At 46.5% G+C, this 17,856-nt stretch overlaps 2 protein-coding genes and 1 non-coding gene across 3 annotated transcripts; 1 reads left to right on the top strand and 2 right to left on the bottom strand.

Moving 5' to 3' along the window:
- Window positions 1-2,254: 2,254 nt before the first annotated feature.
- On the bottom strand, window positions 2,255-3,986 carry F4822DRAFT_140620 (uncharacterized protein). The gene is made up of 2 exons (XM_051452842.1): window positions 3,439-3,986; window positions 2,255-3,380 (listed from the first exon to the last, which is right to left on the bottom strand). The coding sequence occupies exons 1-2, from the start codon at window positions 3,754-3,756 to the stop codon at window positions 2,499-2,501; spliced, it is 1,200 nt and encodes a 399-aa protein (XP_051318551.1). The 5' UTR covers window positions 3,757-3,986; the 3' UTR covers window positions 2,255-2,498.
- A 3,907-nt stretch (window positions 3,987-7,893) lies between these two features.
- On the top strand, window positions 7,894-8,026 carry F4822DRAFT_t36. The gene has a single exon. It is a non-coding gene; the product is annotated as a tRNA-Ala (tRNA).
- Window positions 8,027-8,445: 419 nt separating this feature from the next.
- On the bottom strand, window positions 8,446-11,808 carry F4822DRAFT_436303 (glycoside hydrolase family 47 protein; the record flags this gene model as incomplete). Its single annotated transcript, XM_051462295.1, has 2 exons — window positions 8,446-11,508; window positions 11,596-11,808. The coding sequence occupies 2 exons, from the start codon at window positions 11,806-11,808 to the stop codon at window positions 8,446-8,448; spliced, it is 3,276 nt and encodes a 1,091-aa protein (XP_051318550.1).
- Between the last annotated feature and the right edge of the window lie 6,048 nt (window positions 11,809-17,856).

Here is a 17,856-nt window from a genome sequence, read left to right as displayed (position 1 = left end):
CGCGGTAGCTGGTCCTGGCCGGTATTGGCGCTGGTACTGTGACACAGAGCAAGGCTAACTTGTAGTGGAACAGCGAAAATGCAACTGTATGGTGCAGAAGTTGTGTATCTGGAAAGAAATTCGGTCAGGCCTGGAGAAACGAAGACTTGATTAAATCAACAGACCATTGGCCAGAGAATCCAGATAAGCAAAATCGATGGAGGGATGCAAACTATGTAATCCTCGCGGCTGAATTGCGTTGTGGTTACAGCTGAAATCCGGGATGAGGAAAGAAAGTAGTAGTAGTAAGTAGTAAGAAAGGTAGCTAGCTGTCCAGTACCAAGTCCAAGGCTGATGGTAAACGAAATGAAACGAATGAATGAGAAAAAGGCCGCGTAATGCGGGTCTATATGCGCACGACATACATTATGTAGTTAAGCTGATGTTCGTTCAAAGTACGGCGGAAACGAGGGGAATATGAGTCGTCGGCGATGTTGACTATAGAGGTTACCTGGAGGTTACCAAATGAATGGACGGTTAAACTCGTAACCCTTTTCTTCTAAGCACAATGACCCATAGATACTATGGGGGAAATATCGTAACGATGAACCCAGATTAAAAGCAATATGATGTTCTTGAAGCATATATCATGACAAACTCTAGCGACAGCTTGTGCCATGGACGATCGTAACTTCTGTAAAGAGCAAGCAATCAAGCATAGTCGGGGCTAGTTGAAGAGGATCAACCCAGCAAACAAAGGGTATTTCCCACACAGTGTTCACCATTGAATGCCTCCGGTGAGTTGTGAGTGCGTCATGAGTAGAATACTTTGAATCTTGATCGTTCATTAGATCTAGCTCTACATGCTAGCGGCGAGTTTGATCTAACCTTCGATCTAGACTTTGAAGGGAAGTTGACCCTGCCTTATCCAAGTTAAAAGTATCGATTAATCCTGAATCAGGGAGGACCTACCTAGGATACACAGCTGAGCTATGGGGGAATCCTTGGAGGTGGCTGGGTTCAAGGATGATATCGATCCGATGTATCTTTTCCGATGAGAGGTGAGACATCCCGAGCGCTTACAAACCCATATACTGTATAATGATTGGGCGATAAGTAACACCACATATCTTGAGGCTTCGTACTATTATTCAATTCTGTTACGTCCATTGGTCATTCCTGATAAGTGTGGCTTTTATTTTAACGTCGCCGACCTTAGCTCCGTATTGTAATTGAAACTTATTACTTAAATAGGGAGGTGGGCAAGTGACTAAGGAGATAGGGGATGAACGGATGAAGCTTGAAGGTGAAGAAAGCTTCGCTCGCTCCCGGAGAAAAAAAGAGGAAGAAGACAGCGGAGTCGCCCGAAGCTCGGGGTATTTCTTAAGGAGAGACCCAGGTACTCGGGAACAACCCCAAAGAAATATAGTCTTAGTCTGCAGTAGCGGGCTTCCGAAGCCACTTCCCTATCAATCCGTCCCTTGTTCCGTCCCTTTCATCCAATGAGGAAGCAGCTGTTTATCGATCTCCCCCCATCCCGTCCTTGGCAATTGAGTTTGGGGGTGTTCAGCTTGAGGATCCCCCCACATTGTATGTGTGTGTCCGATTTCATAAATCTATCGCCATTCTACTTCATAAAAAGACATAAATAAGGAGATATGGAAGATGAGATGAACATGTTTGAGTTCTGTCGGTGAGAAGAGAATCCAACCACGTGATATCTTATTCTCGTTGTCTGGGATAGATTGCGGCATCCTGCGCGTTAGCTCGTGTAAGGCGACGAAAATCCAGGGGTTTAGGGAGCCCACGTCGCCGCTCAAGGAGAACTAGCGGACCGGAGCAAACACAACATCATGCCGAGCAAGGTGTCCATATGTGTGTTTGTTACAGCCAAGAAACTTCATACTATCTACATATGTTGGTATCCTATATCCTTGATGTGTTCAATTGGTTAGGCTTCAATTCCGTGCTCTATCCCTTTTGTCACAGCTGCTTGGCATATACGGCGAGGATGGGAATGACCAACGACTAGTATTACACACCCAATTGACCGACATGGGCATGAACAAGAAACATGTCAATTCTAAGTTAACTTCTAAGTTGGCTACACGACCTCATCCGTACGATCTCGGAATCCGGAAAGCTGGGGTTTCATCCACGTTCCAAGACTTCGGGAAGAGGTGTCACATCCTCGTGGTATGTGTGACCCGTGTTACCAACAACTCCGTACGACAGTTAGGTAGGTCCGGAATGGACGATAATTCCGCACATTAAATATATAACGCTGTAAGCACTGCACTAACGTGGTCATCCGTATCGAACAAGGACATCCTTGATGATATAAGCAAGCAACCCGCTGTCTAATTTAACTGCTAAAGCGTACAGAATAGGGAGACAAATACCAATATGGCCATGCTAGGGCATGGCTACCCTCCTAAGCGATTGATTCCATACTTAGGTACTATATTCACGCTTAATCTTCCATCTAATCCAGCATTTAGTAAAACTAAAAGATGCATCTAGGGCCGTATTAACCCATGAGGATCTCCCTCGATGAATGCTGCAATCTCCAGTATGGCCCGCCTATTCTTTTCGTTATGTGCCACTCTGTTTACAAGCGCCAAAACAAAGGTGATGTACTTTAGCGGGAAACAACGCTCGGCTAGGGCAAGCTCACAATCAGCCGAAGAATAGCAACTCTTCCCCCAGCCGACGATCCAAGGGATACCTTTATCGTCGATAATAAAGCTAGTTGGATCCAAGTGTGAATTCGTCAAGATGAATTTGTCGCTTCGATCGAATTTCATGTATTTGGCGCGGTCATGTGCTGGTCGCAACTTGTTGATCTTGTCGACGAGTGTGTTTAAATATTGCTCGTATTCTAGACCATCCATACGGAATGGAGCAGGGAAATCCCCATGCACTAGTGCCTGAAGGCGGTTCATTCCCACTGGGCCAGGGAATCGAGAGGTTTCCTTTTGCATGTACCCCACCACCTGCGTGATATCTAACACAGCATGGGTTCTCTTTCTCAAAGAGTCGCCATTCCAGACGTCGACAAAGGTATCACCGCTGATGTAGTCCATGATGATGAATAGGTAGCCGGTGAGCTCGTCTCGAAATACTCTATGTATTCTGGGGACGTGGTTCCTCATCACCCGCATCCCTTGGATGAGCCACATCATGTCTGCCTCCACCTGAGTGACGCCGGGTCCCCATTTAGCCACCAGATTGTGGGAAATACGCGATATAGTATTCCGAGTATCGTGTCTAAAGGATATCACTGGGGCTCGGCTCTTATCGGTAATGATTTTCGCGAGTTGTTTGTCTGGTATCCTTTCTAGCTCGTGAAAATCAAAGTCCTCCAACGGAAATGGGAACGTTTTGTCGAGGCTTCTGGTCTATAAGAGTTAGTCAGTAGCTAGACGAAGAGGATATTAAAAAGGACATCGAGCTCACATCGCGGAGTTGCAACCCGCCATCTCTACCGTGGTCATTCCGCCCGAAACTGCTACCTGGGAGCCAACATGGTGGTTCGGGTACCGGCGGGAGGTGAATAATGTATGCCTCGAAAAGGTGTTCCTCATCGGCCGAAGGAGGGATCTCAATCGCCTTGGCTGGAAGGAATGCGTCCAATAATCCCGGAGGCGGTTCTGGACGATGCCGAGACTCTGCAGGCAAACTTCTCGTAAGGCGGCGCGGACCTCTATGGGGTGGGGTGGGAGGGGGCATTGATCCCGCCCCTTGGGAGCGGTTTAGCTGAAGGTTTCTCGCCATAGGTAAAATGCCTTAAACCTGTGCTGGAAATGATACAACGAAAGTAATAGAAATCTGGGATATGAACAAAAGTTGAACTAGAATGCTTCAACATTGAAGAAAATGGACGGACTAAAAAATTCTATACCATTGCTATGACATATATGTATCAATTTTTGAAATTTAGCATTTGGGCTTCCAAAAGCGCTTGCTCAGTGTAACTAAACCGTGGTTGATTCCTACCTTCTCAATTGCACTGAATGCTGCTGTAGCCTGAATTCAAATGATGCCCACAGTCAATTAGACTTGAACGAGCCTTCTCATATAGGTATCTAACATTTAGTTGTAGGTGGCACTTGACCACAGCGTTTTTGATATTCGTACGACATGTATAATCTTCTCGTCCCACAACCTGATTCTAGACATCCCATATGCTCTCACATAGTCATTTGAATTAGGGCGCTCAGGACTGTCTTACATTTTAGGTATTCTCACAGAAAACATAATTAATATAGTACTCATAAACCAGGTCAGACCGTATGAATAATTGGTTTTGGTCAAGAGCGACTATATTTGATGGAGAAGAATAAAACCTGATGAAAATATGGTACACATAGAGATTGCGTGAGTGGATGATGTCATAGCGTTCTAAATGGCAAGAAAAGAATCCCTTTCAAATTACGTAGGGTGGATTTTATTTTTGTAGTGGATATACGATTATCCGATCCGTACACCCCTTGCTCTCTTGTACCCAACCCGTATTCCTTTAGAAATCCTCTAACCCAAATAGAGTTAGCGACCAACCCTTCGTTTCTATTTTTTCTTCTCGAAGCGAAATCTGAAATCTTGGAACCTTGAAAATTCCGTCATTCAGCGCCGCCGCCCAATTACGGGACTCGGCAGCCCCGGTACGAAAGGCTATGCTTAGCTTCCACATGGTCTTTTTCTTTTTTCGTATCGTCACTTATTTCCACTACAAAATATGGATTAGTACTAGTTTTTTATTAAATCGAATACTAAAAATTCACAAGTTATTCCTAGCAGAACTCGTCTCGCCGAGCGGGGATTTCGAACGAGATCGTTGGATGAAGTACTGATGCTTTTCCTGGTTGACTACTGGCACGCGAATGACGATCCTGTCAGCAGCCCTGATTGGAACCTCTGACAGCTGCTGACAACCCTATCTGGTCAGAATAGTGGTTGTTTGGCGAGATCTCTAAGTCATATTTCGTCATATTCCATGGCAATGAACTCACAGCCACAGACCCCTGGATCAACCAGCCTTTCAGCCGCGTAATAATCTGAGGGTACCTACCTTTTGCTCTCGCTACATATGTGTTATGTACAGTAAGTAATTGGGTAATTCGGTTCACATGGATTGGCTGTGATCGTGGCGCACATAAGGCGAAAAAAAAAAGAGACAAACTGTCTGCAGACTAAGTACCTCCGAATTTCTGACACCACCCAGACCACATTAGCGGGTATCCATCCGAACGATTTCTTATATTACGGCAAACCGCCGTTCGCTTCTCTTGGCCAAGTGATCCTAATATGATTCCTCTTTTTCTCTCTTTTCCCTCTTCTAGTCCGTGTTGGATTGGGCCCACTCGCTATCCCTCTTCTGAGTAGGTGGTAAAGAAGGATTCTACCCGTTACCTAACCCAAGTTTTATTTATTCCTCTACCTAAGGTAGCTCAGCTATCAAATAAATTCGGATCGCCATCATCCAATCTTCGATTCAACACTCGTTCGAACCGACACCTCTCTGGGCTACGGCCTAACAAAACCTTACGAAAATGCAATTCAACTTATTATTGCCGGTTATCACGGCCCTTTCGTTATTAGGAAATTTGGTTTCGGCGTCTCCCATCTTTTGCCCAGACGTACGTCCGCACTCAAACCTTCATTTAAATATGATATCATTACTAACAGCAAAACTAGTCAAAACGGGATGAAATTTTGAAGGGATCGATGCCAGCTGAGGAATGCTGTAGCTACGGAGTCTGCAGAGGCGCGGTCGTTGTCGCGATGGGACGAGCAGAGGAAAACGAGAGTTCAGCAATCCGTTACAACACGAAGCGATAATTCATCGAGATTCATCGAGATGGATATTTCCCCCCATTCGGAGAGCACTCCGTATCCATCACGACAACCTCAAAAAATACAGCAGCATGATATCGGCGTTTTTTCTAGTGGTTCTAGCATATCACCATAAGCAATTGGCGTTCGGGGAGGGGCGATCGGTAGCCCGAAATGATTTTTTGAAATGATTTGGCGGCATCCAATGAAGACTGGCATCTGCGAGATAGGGACGAGAAAGCGTTCTGCATTGCATAGGCACGGCACAGCGGAGTTAATGGCGTTGCATTCGAGATGGATCTCGACATTAGGAGGCCGAAGACGACGTTACATACCGTCTATCTATCTTCTTTTTGAGAACACTCACAAAAATAACCCCCAACCATTGTTGGAAAATCTATACCGGAATAATTACTCGGTAGCTTACAATACGACTATGAGGCTCAGTCCTTCCTAATTTATTCGTTCCAAATTATTGTTTTATTTTGCTACGAGGGTCCCATGAAGTTTAGTAAAATAAACAATACTAAATTGAATTCGATATTTCATCTCCCGGCACACTTAGTGGGTTCACGATATCAATTTGGCCGAGAGCCAAGAGAATAATAGCGCAGACCCTTTCTTTTATTGCTGTGCTAATTTCTCGTATCTGCACTGACAGCAGCAGCAGCAGCGAAATGCGGCTATTCTGTTTGATAATGCAAGCGAGATCTTATATCACGTCTTCTAATCTCAGTCATGCAACTATTGCTCTATTGTTAACATCAGAATAACATTCGAAGTCGAACCATGGTTCCGGACCATAAGCTCCAGCCAGGTGTGGTCAGCAATGCCATGTGCTTCTGTTGCAATTCGCAGCTTGGCTACCATTTGCTAATACATTGTCAGATTGTTTTTCGCTCAATGGAACTTCGATAATATTCTGCATTTAGATGGAGTCTTCGGTTATTCTAACTGTATTGCGATACAGTAAGAAAACATCTATCCATCTAACATGGATCTTGAATCAAGCATATTTAAGGCACAGACGACTAGTCGGCGCCTTACACTCATCGTCGCTACTTGGTAACTTCTTGGCTCAGACTAGGTATGGCCTAAGTCTGGTCTTAGTGTTTACTGCGCTCAGCTTATCACAAATTCTCATATACCCTAGCTCGTAATATCATCAACAAGCTATCTAGAAACGGCGAAGCTGATAAGAGCTGGCGTGGCTCGTATTGGTCGGGACGAATCAACGAAAGAAAGCGCCCAATTGAGCTTTTGATATAAATACGACCCCACCACCACCACTGCATCGTGCTATAGGTATAGACTTGCGGGAGCTAGTTAGCTCGCGCGTTATCACGAGGGCCTCACTTGCGTGGGGCTTCTCGTCTTTTGTTTTATGATGTATCGTGTTTACTGTACTACGAGCTGGATGGGATTGAGATAGGTCCGTCTAACCGAGGTTTCCACCTACGAATGAATAGACCGGAGAAACCTCTCGATAGCGTGCCTAAACTTACGAGCTCCGAGAGGGGACGAATGGGAATTGAAGGCGTATGCAGTACCACCCTCCCAGCCTCATTCAATCGCGAATACGCTGTCGGAGTTTGGTAGTACGCCACCCGATATCTTCACAAGCATAAAGGCTCGACTAGGTTAGTAGGAACACCTCTAAAATGCTTTTGTATAATAAGCAAAAAGTAGTTGTAAAATACCTACGTACCTAGGTAGATAACTCTAGATCTATCATGACTCCGTCTATGATTCTGGGCTGATCTCGAACATCTTAACCAAGTACCAATCTACCCTCAACAGACCCACCCGGACATGTATTCAACTATCATCAGAATTAGTTTGTCCGAGAGGCCCATAGCTCCATCCCAACCACCCGACTTAACAATCCGTGTCACCTTAGTCCCCGGCAGAGCACACACACACTAAACTCCACTTAGGGCAGGTCTAGGTCCCCTAACCACCCACACTCGTACCTAACACAACTGCATATAACTCATTGTAAGAGCGTTTGCATCCCAAGCAGCCGTGAGTAGAAACCACCGCGGACTCAATGGCCGGGGCGACTATCGCGCCAAATAGGGGCTTGTGGTTTAGTGGTATAATACTCCCTTAGCACGGACACACCAACGGCATCATTCACGATGTTTCTTTGCCAGAAGGTGTTCGTTTAATAACTTGGGAGTGGTCCGGGGTTCGATTCCCCGCGAGTCCAGTATGAAGAGGTTAGATTCCTCTTGTACCGCAATTTTTTTTCTTTTGCTTTTTGACTCAATAGATTAATGTTTTTGAATGAAGTAACAATTAGATGCCTCTATTTTCACTCTATGTGGCCACTGCACGCTTTCTTCCACAAGCGTAGCAACTTGTTTTTACGCAACTTTTAATGTCTTCTTCTATCTCTAGATGTTGCCTAAGTATCCCCCGAATATCTACATTGATTTCTATATACCACCACTCTTCCTCCTTTAAAGTAACACAACGACAATGCCACCCGCATCGTTAATGCTCGCTGTTCAACATATAAATCAATCCATCAAACAGCAATCATGGCCTTATTTCCGTGTATGTATATATATCCACTTAGATATCTAAGTAGTAAGTAGGTAGTTAAATGACGTCTATCCACATCCATCACAGCACAACTAAATTCCCAATCCTCAACCCTTGGCTTTCGACATGGTACCTCCTCCTCATGCCCACACTCTTCGCCGTCTTGAGCAATTCATACGCTTCACTCCCACCACCAGTCATAAGCATAGCAATAGGTCTATGCCTTAGTATGCCCGACGGCGTAGTCTGCGGTTCATCTAAAAGCGGGCGTATAAATTTCAGCGCACTGTCGCTTTCCCTTCCACCTCTTCTACCAGTCCTGCTCTCACCTCCGACCTCATCTTCGTCTTCATCCTCGTTTCCTGTACCATCGTCCTCATCATCCGAAACCACAACAACTACCTGTAATGAACCCTTTCCGGGCGCAAACGACGGAATATTCGCTAATTTCTCCGAGAACGAGCACCCACCTCTCCTCATAACAACAACTTGATGCTGTCGCGCCGCTGCATCGGGTAATTTACCATCACAAGCCTGTCCCGCGAAGAAGACCTTCTGCCATGACAGCGCGAGCTGCGCGTCCAGCTGTGTAGCTGCAATATTCGGATTTGGGGCTTCGCGGACATCCGGTAGAGACGCGGCGCCCACACCTACGGGTGTTATAGCAGGCAGTTCGATGTAGCGGAACTTAGGATGTCTGTCAGATAACTCGTCGGATTGTTGGTTGGAGCCGAATGAAGTCGTGGCGGGTTCGCGGAGGGCGGATGTGATTTGCTGTAGGAATGAGGAGAATAAGTTAGTGCTGCCAACGTCGGCGTCTAGTTCAATAGCCTGGGCTTCGAATGGAGTTTCCGGTTCGTCGGACGTAGAGTTATGGTGTTGCTGGGGTGGTTCTTGAGGAATCTCGGTCTGTACGAGAAGATCGACAATGACGGAGTCGCGGACGCGGTGGAAGAGGGGGTCGGACATATCCTCGAGGACATCGCGGGAAATGAAGACTTTTTCGTCACGGCCTAGTGGTAGATTGCCAATACTATAGACTCTCCAGGCTCGTTCAGACGTCTCCGGCGGTTCTTCCATGAGGAGGGCTAGCTTCAGACCAGAAAGACTATTGATCATAATACCTTCACTTCCCATGCGGACGAGGTTATGTCCGCCGAACATAATATTGAACGCACTACCGACGGATTGTTGGGCATTGGACGGGAATTCGATGACCGAGGTTTGAGCCTGCCTAGTTACGGCACAAATCCCGTCCGTCGGAAGCATATAAGGAGGTAAGGTCCAGGGAAAGTATGTATAATTTTCTCTCGGGTTTTCTGAAGGTTTTGTCTGTCCTTCAGATCCGCCCAGCTTCGCGATCGGGTCTTCTAGAGTGCTATGAATATTGGGGATTTGATGGAGTCGAATTAGAGTGGCCGCATTGTAAAGGTCCGGCCTTGCAGCAGCAGCGGAGCCAGATATTGGAGGGAGAATAGGTGGGCGCGGACATGTATTTGTGAAATGAGCATTGAAGTAAGGCTGGATGGCCTTTTCTGTTGTTTGTTTAGGCACTGAACGGCGAGTTTTCTTTCGAGGGATAATCAGTGGATGTCCTTCCGTAGTAAATACGTAAGAAGCATCAAGCTGGTTCAATGGGTGATCTGGGTCGAATAGCAGATACAAGTATTTGGCGGTCTCTCCGAGGAAGAAACTCTCCATTCGGTCGCTCTTCTCTCCGGTGCGTACATCCTGCAAACCAGACCAACCGCATTTTGTCCAGCATCGCCTCTTGATATCTCTTAGTACCATTTCACCTACATATAGATACCAAGGGTCCCGAGTGGCGCGGTACAGGTGATAGGTAGATTCGATGAACTCCGGCCGGCCAGGCCACCACCCAAGACCACCCTCGACGTTGCCATCACGGACAGACCATCGCTCAGGAAGAGCGGAATACCGCGTCCAAAGAGCCGAGTAAACTAAATGGGTCTCGATGGCTTCATCAAGTTCTCCAGCCAGGGCCAACAAACCAGAGTAATAGGCACCTAGACTATCGATCCAGTACGCCTGTGGAGATCCAGTAGACATATGCGCATTTACATAATGTGGGTGATGGAGACCAGAGTAAAGGTGTCGCTTAATGGCAGCATGAGCATGATGCCAGGCTTGTAGGAAAGAGTCAGGAGAGTTATCTTCGTCTGAGAGCGGACGGTAGATTTGATTTGGGTCGAGCCCATCTTCATCGGGAGTAAGAGGCATTGTTCGGTTAGGCAGCTCATGGCCTGACAACAGGATATGAGTCTTCAAAGCATATTCGAAGAAGCTGTCAATTCCTGCGCCGATACCAGAGAAACCCCCGATCCAATGTCCTCCTTCAGCATCCACACCAGCCCCAATAAGGCCAATATTGCTTCTCCTTGACCAGACGGCCCAGAAAGCCCTCTTGGCTGCTTGCTCAAACCTTGGGTCTCCAGTAAGACGACTCAGTACGGTGAACTCGAGCACCAAACTACCTGCCCCGGCGCTACACGTTTCCGTGATTTCAGGGTCCTCGGGGGGCTTCGGGTCTAGGTTGGATTTAGTGTGAAGCGGCGAGTTCAAGTAGAACGGTATTCCGTGACGGAGATTAACACGTGGATAGGGTAACCCGGTTTGAGTATAGAATGCCGGGAGCAAGCGCTGGGCAAGATCGAGGGCAAGCCGCAACAATTGCCCGTTATATTTGAAACCATTTGGCCAGGGTATAGGATGTTCTTCGATGTCATCATCATCGTCAACTATCCTCCGGGGTTCATAACCAGCAATAGGCAGATCTCCGACGGCAAATAGGTGGGCACTTAACAATCCACCAACACCCCTTATTACGGTTTCAAAGACTTGAACTTTACTATCAACATCAAAACCTCGACCGCGGGCACCTTGGCCCGAGGGACCGGACCGTCCGTCTCCGTATTGTGCAACCAACGCGGCAACACCGTCTCGGAATTCGCTAAGGGCTTTGGGTCCGGTATTTTGACTATCGGGGGGCGCGGAGGCAAGGATAGCTAGGGACGAGAGACTGTCGATAAGGGTCAAGGAATAATTCCCGAGGACGTCATTAAGCGCAATGTTTCTCGGATTGAGGGGATCTCGAGTTAATGGAGTACAAGACACGGGCCGTAACTATAAAAAAACAATTATGTATGAGCTAATGCACTTTTTCTCTACGTTTTGCAGATCGGAAACCTTTTTTGTGACATGGATATATACCTCATCTTCGGGAAACGCAATCTTCATATAGTTATCGAAGCCGTGGTAGAACATATCTACCGTGTCTTGTCTTAAATCGGCGATGCGACTGGGTCGCATCGACTCTACTACACCCAGCCATGACACCAACAGTAGCGCGTATGGCACGATCAACCTGGAAAAGGAGCCATGGTTCGTTGACTTGCGCGAGATGGCCAAGATCCAATTGCCCATGCCTAGCAAGGGCATTACCGGTAGGGAAATGCAGAAGAAGGCATGTGTATGAAGAGCAATCACCGGTGCGAGGAGGGCACGAGCCGATGAAGCTTTTCCCGGTATTCTTGGGATCGACGGAGAAAAGGAAAATGTTCGTTTTTTTAATATGGTTGGGACTTGTCTTTCTCTTCTAAATCAAAACCAACAAAACAACGCGAATGATGAATTTAGAGCATGATGGTCGAATGTTGGATGGGATGTAATTGTGGTGATTGTATTAGGTATGCGGTCATTCGACAATCGAAATCGAGACGAACTAAAGATACCCGTTACACTAACAATTATCTAGCTAAGATAACCTTATTTCACGATAACCTCCTTCGTACCTTCTACCAGTAATTGGTTCTGGACCGGGCTGAGGACACGTGCCAATGTCGGAATGCAGTTTCCAAGGTTACAAGCTCGGTTTATGTAATCATCCGCTACTATCGTGCTATCGATAAGAAGATGAAGAATGACGCCGATGGCTCGCTTACTTAATAAAATCTTACGCCAAGATTCTCTCAAGGCTGCGACAACGCCGACAACCTTTCCCTCTACATCATTTTTTTCGCTTCTATTTCAATAAGACTGGCTTCCAACCTACACTACATCGTACGATATGGTAGAGATCAAGCCCATCATTCACGTCGGTCTATCACATTTATTACCCGCACCGATATACGCAAGTACAATTACAGTACCTACCTACCCAGGTACAAGGCATACAGTGCGCAACTGAAATGTATGAGCTTTCTTCACTTAACTATCGTTACGTACGGCGCTCTAGGGTTCACTTCGGCTAGCTATCATATACAAAGCTGTTCTACGCCAAAATCGCCGTTACTACCTGGTCTCAGCTATGACATTGTCTCGCGGCTAAGTGCTTCGCCGCTGGTGAACATACGGTCCCACGTGCTCCAGTGCCTGGGCACCTCATAGCTACACCGACGGCTGAGACAGCCAGCGCACACTTCATATGAAGGTGGGCGGCTTAAGTAGACGAGGTAGAGGTACGTTCGTATCGGCTTGTTAATCAACTAGTCTTAGCTCTACCCGAGGAATTATGGATTCATACCCGGAGGCGTGTGAGAATATCTAAGCGAAAAAAAAGCACGCAGATGCACATCTTGGACGCAGAATGCTGTGTAACTCGCGGAGATCATGCGGTGTCTCCCTTACATATCAGCCTTCTCGGAAGCCGATTGGTAGCTTACCCAGCTTGTGTACGCGGCACATATAAAGTGCTTTCTTGCGCTTACTAGCTCAAAGACGACGTAAGGGATCATTCTCGAGCAGTAGCGTTACCAGGAATTCCTCAACAATACCTCCAATATTGCGATCTGCTTACCCTACGAGGCGATGAGATCCATTCCCTTGGGTTAACGAGGTTCTCCTTGGAATCTATACCTGAATGGATTCAATTTTGACGATTCCCAGGGCTTCGCAACACAATCATCACCTAAAATAACTTTGGTAGCCGCTATCGGGAGCATGTGCAACATTGCTGAGCCGCAATCCTTGCATAGGGTATTTGGCTTCAGGCATTGCTGGCCATAGACTTCTCGTGTCAAGATTAGTGGCTTACTAGGGGACGAAACATAATGTGCCTATTGTTTGTCCAAAAGCAAGGAGGTATAGGAATGCTACAGTTCTCAAAGGATAGGTATCATCCATTACTTGTTACTATTTATCGACCACTGAATATAGGCCGACGAGGGTTTCTCTCCTTCGAACTTTGACGACAGGGGAAGGATGCTTTGTAAGTTGTTCGTCACCCTGGAATCAATGTTTACCCTCAATTATGACGACAAAATGGAACTCTAACAATGGGTATCCCTTGGCCGAATTGATAAAACTCCACTAATGAAGTAGCATAATGTCGCCTAAGCCGGGATTCCAACTTCGCCGCAATTATTTTGAAAATACACTAGATGATGGGGACTATAGCCCGTAGCTTTCAAAAGTTCCATTGGGAACCCCCTATACAATTCAAGTATTCGGGCTTCAAAGACAACCTTGTAGGGGTCCTCGGACGTACTCGGAAATCCGCTGGTTCACCGACTACTACGTCGCCGAACACTAGTCCCACAAGATAGCCCGACGCCAATATACTATTCTCAATACACTACCTCTCGAAGACATCTAGTGGTAATTACGAGCCGACTTGGACATTAAATAGTAACCGATTCAAATTGACCTTCTTTCGGCTTTAGGACTCCGGCACCCGGCTTTTGAGACCTTGTTCCCAGACGTTACGATTTACCGGTAGGTATACGATTTGGCTCTCTGATCTCGGGTGTATATCCGCTAACAGGGGCCCCCCTAAGGCATTTCAAATTAGCAATTCGGACAAGGAACATGGGCAGATTTGTTTACATCGAATGGTCGCCAAGGCCAGCTAACGGCCCGTACGATGGGTCCTTGAAATGCTCCTTGAAGTAATGTTAGCGTCCCGTCCGTGCGATAATCAGTCGAGGACCTTCAAAAAAGGATCTCGAAAGTATTGCGAATTTACCTAGTTTCAAGCCGCGTAAGTCTCGTTTTCTTGAGAGGACTGACTAAATTATACTACCGACTTAAAAGCGAGGTCCGAGGCTACATGCTTCTCCCTCATATTTGAAACCTCGTAATTGTCTTCACATACACAGTAAAACAGTAAAACCTCCGTGGACATTACGTATACAAGGGTCCCCGTGGGAACCCCGGCGTTGATCGGTAGCCGATGCGAATGTTAACTCCGCAATGTCCTAAATACTGTATACAAAATATACAAACCTACGGCATTATCGCCATTATTGTACTTACCCTACCCTAAGTACTCAGTACTTCCCACCCTAGACAATTTCGAGGCCAGGTTTCCCTCATTTAACGTCTGTGCCTCATGATGCGTGACTAGGGCGTGCAGTAATATCCAGTTCATGCAGGTTCAATTACAAGTTTTGAGCATCTTAGAAGAGAGGGAAATAAAGAAGGTCATCTTAACTATCCAGATATCAGACGTTAAAAATCATCCTTGTGGTACATTGCAACATGCTTTAGCTGCTTAGGTGGTTTACTGATTATCACCAATACCCTTCCCCTTGGTACTCCACTGATCCGTGTGTCAAGTCCCTTACAAATATGTATGTCATGATACTACCTACCAGAGTGGCCGCCCCTCTTTCGAACGAAAGAAAAAAAAAGGTCTTGACCGCTATCAACGTCCATGTCAGCAGCGTAAGCTCTAACGCCTCGGCTCCAAGCTGTCGGGTTAGCTTACAGGCACCAGTCTGACAAATCTTCATCGGCAGTTGCACGTTTTTCTAGCAAAAAAAATTATGTGCATTCGATAAGCTTGTCAGTTCTGTGCCCCCTCCAATTCGGGCTCCGCGCGGATCGACCGCGGACAGATGGTAAAGATGAGCGAGCCGAGAGGGAAACATCATACACATCTACACATCACGACAGCACACAAAAAATGAAGGTAGGGAACAGAAAAGCGAAGATCGCATATAGTTCCTTACGCTTAATGGATGAATATAGCCCGGTACAAAATGAAGAAAGATAATCTATGTCGGTATGCGAATGTGTGCGTGCGTATGTTCTCGGATCACTCTTGGGATCCTGCTTTTCTCAAAATACTACATACATACCTGCAGCCCTGCTTCCTACCAAGTCTAGCCCCCCTTGCTCCTTGCTCTTCTACTGTAAGTGTACTTGGTGCCGCACCCTACCCAATCAAATCCGGTATAGTATTAGCTGGGCACGTTACACTGGCTTCTTCGAAAAGAAGCTTAACGTCGTTTTTTTTTTTCAACGTCTTTCCAGGGTTAAGTACCTACGGGTACTTTTTTTTTCCTCTCTAGCGTATACGAGCGAGTACAAATATATGTGTCAAATCTATTTCGTGACCGAGGAGCTGTAGCTAATAGCTAGGTAGGTAACAAGGAAGGATTTTCCCTATTATTACTTAGGTTTTCTGTCTAATGCTGTCATGTCATGTTCTTTTTGGCGTTGATACTCTGACTTTGCTCTTATTATTCTTTTTTCTTCTATCTTTCAGCTAGTCTCTTTTTTTGGTACGAATACTGGGGTGTGGGCAGTAAGCACCTACTAAGGCCCTGGCCCGGGGCCCTGGGATGAGCAGGTCATTCAATACACCACCACATTACCTACAATATTGAATGGTGGGAAAAAGTCAGAAGGATGTCATCTGAGGACGATGGTTATTTTATGCGAGGGGGCCAGAAAAAAAGACTACTCGGTGTGTAGTAGGGAATAGGTAATAGGTAGTATTGCATGCACATGGATTTCCTCGTTTGCACTGCTGCTTTATTTCGCGGGCCAGTGAGAGTCAGTCCAATCTCCCAAGGGCGCGGTTCACGGCAAGCTTCCTTGGACGCCATTACACCCCCCAACCAATGCGGGATACCCGGTCTTGGGGGATGCGTTATTGTTATTGCGGTATTCCAGCCCGGCTTTTCTGGCACGTAAAAGAGATCTTCCTAGGAAAAAGGGGCGGTGTCACTAACAGATTTCTTTCTAAACCACCTTCCCACTCCGTCTTCCGTCCTCTCTCTTACCTAGTTGATACGTGCACATCTTCCATATTCTTCTTCCGTTCGTTTTCGCTCCATCCTATCGTAGGAAGTAGATATATCCCGGTCCTGAGATGCGCCTAACCCGGTAGGTACCGTACATCCATCCATACATCCCTCTTATATGTGTACGTACGTAGTAGGCATCTTTCCTAGCCGTCGGTCCATACCAGTTCCGACCCTAAATTTTACTTGCATCATAAGGCTGGTTGATTATGGTCTCTTCGATTCCATGGATGTTATCAGATATACTCACCCATGTCTCCGCGGAGGCAAGGCTCCACCCCAGAGCTGAAATCTCTTGCTTATCAGTCGGTATGGAGGAATATCATGCCATTGTCGTTGGGCTTACACACATTTTAACGCAATAATACCGCTTAGAACGGGATGGCCGCGCGTGGGGAGAGACGGAGATCGAGTCAAGTCACAGGAACATAATGCCCATGCAACCATAATAGCACGTGGCTTCACGGCTCGATCGGCCCTATGGGGAGCTACCAAGTGCCGTGTATGCAACTCTATATCGTACTATGCTATATTCCATCTCTACGAACTAGTCCCATTTGCTTCATGAAGGATTATGTCGGTCCCCATATCTCATCTCAAGACATAATAGAAATGTACACTACTTTGCTAAGACATGTTAAAGGGTATTTTACCCCTGGATCCACAATCCAGGCAGAGTTAATATGAAAGGCGTCTCGGCATATCTCAAGATCCAAGTCCACAGTCATCCCCACGTGTCCGACTTTTTCCCACCATGCACAAGACAAAGGCGGTAAGGCGTCCGTCTCCAGCCCTCCGGTTCTCGTGTTGGAGTTGCGGAGGCTACTCCTAAACTGTATGTCTTAGTCACAGAGGCCAAGCTTTGCCATCCATGGAATAGTAGTAGAAGTAAAAGAAAGAAAAAAGAAGAAGAAAGGAACATCATTATAGAAGCCAATATTATAATTAGAAACAGGCGCAGCGCGCTTCCGTTGACTTGTTTTGTTTCAAACTTTTTTTTGTTTGTTTTTGCCTTTTTCTTTCTCTTTCCAGCCACCTTTCTTCCGCGCGGATGGGTCAATATGTTGGTTCTCCCTTGCAACCAACACTCAAAAATTCCGACCACGCTACTGTTCGCGTGTAAGTGTGAGGTAAGTAAGTGTGTAATGGGTAACGGTTCTGGGTGGGCGAAGGAACAGATTCGAAGCGGCACAGCAGCCGCCCATAGCTTTGTCCCTGACAAGTCACAGAAATAGCTACTCAGCCACTCGATTGGGGAGGAGAGCAGACGCCGTAGCGGAGACTTTTGATCCCGGATCTCCATTCTACGGATCGAAAACCAGACGGGGCGTATGTAGGGACTTTCTGTATGTTGATCTTGACCTGTTTCATGAATTGGAACTTTGTCCTTCATCATCGGTGTCCCGCCTTGCCCGAGCTTCGCAGGTCTCGCAAACTATTG

The sequence above is a fragment of the Hypoxylon trugodes genome (genome assembly GCF_022578975.1).
Source record: "Hypoxylon trugodes strain CBS 135444 unplaced genomic scaffold F4822scaffold_2, whole genome shotgun sequence".
Taxonomy (NCBI): domain Eukaryota; kingdom Fungi; phylum Ascomycota; class Sordariomycetes; order Xylariales; family Hypoxylaceae; genus Hypoxylon; species Hypoxylon trugodes.
Note: the sequence above shows the minus strand (reverse complement) of the source record. Positions and strands in the feature narration are given on the sequence as shown.

What these genes read in the sequence shown, in the direction of transcription:
- F4822DRAFT_140620 (XM_051452842.1), bottom strand. Translation starts at nt 3,756, where the DNA reads ATGGCGAGAAACCTTCAGCTAAACCGCTCCCAAGGGGCGGGATCAATG. An exon ending in GCGGGTTGCAACTCCGCGAT is followed by an intron (nt 3,381 to 3,438) that starts GTGAGCTCGATG and finishes TAACTCTTATAG; the next exon opens with ACCAGAAGCCTCGACAAAAC.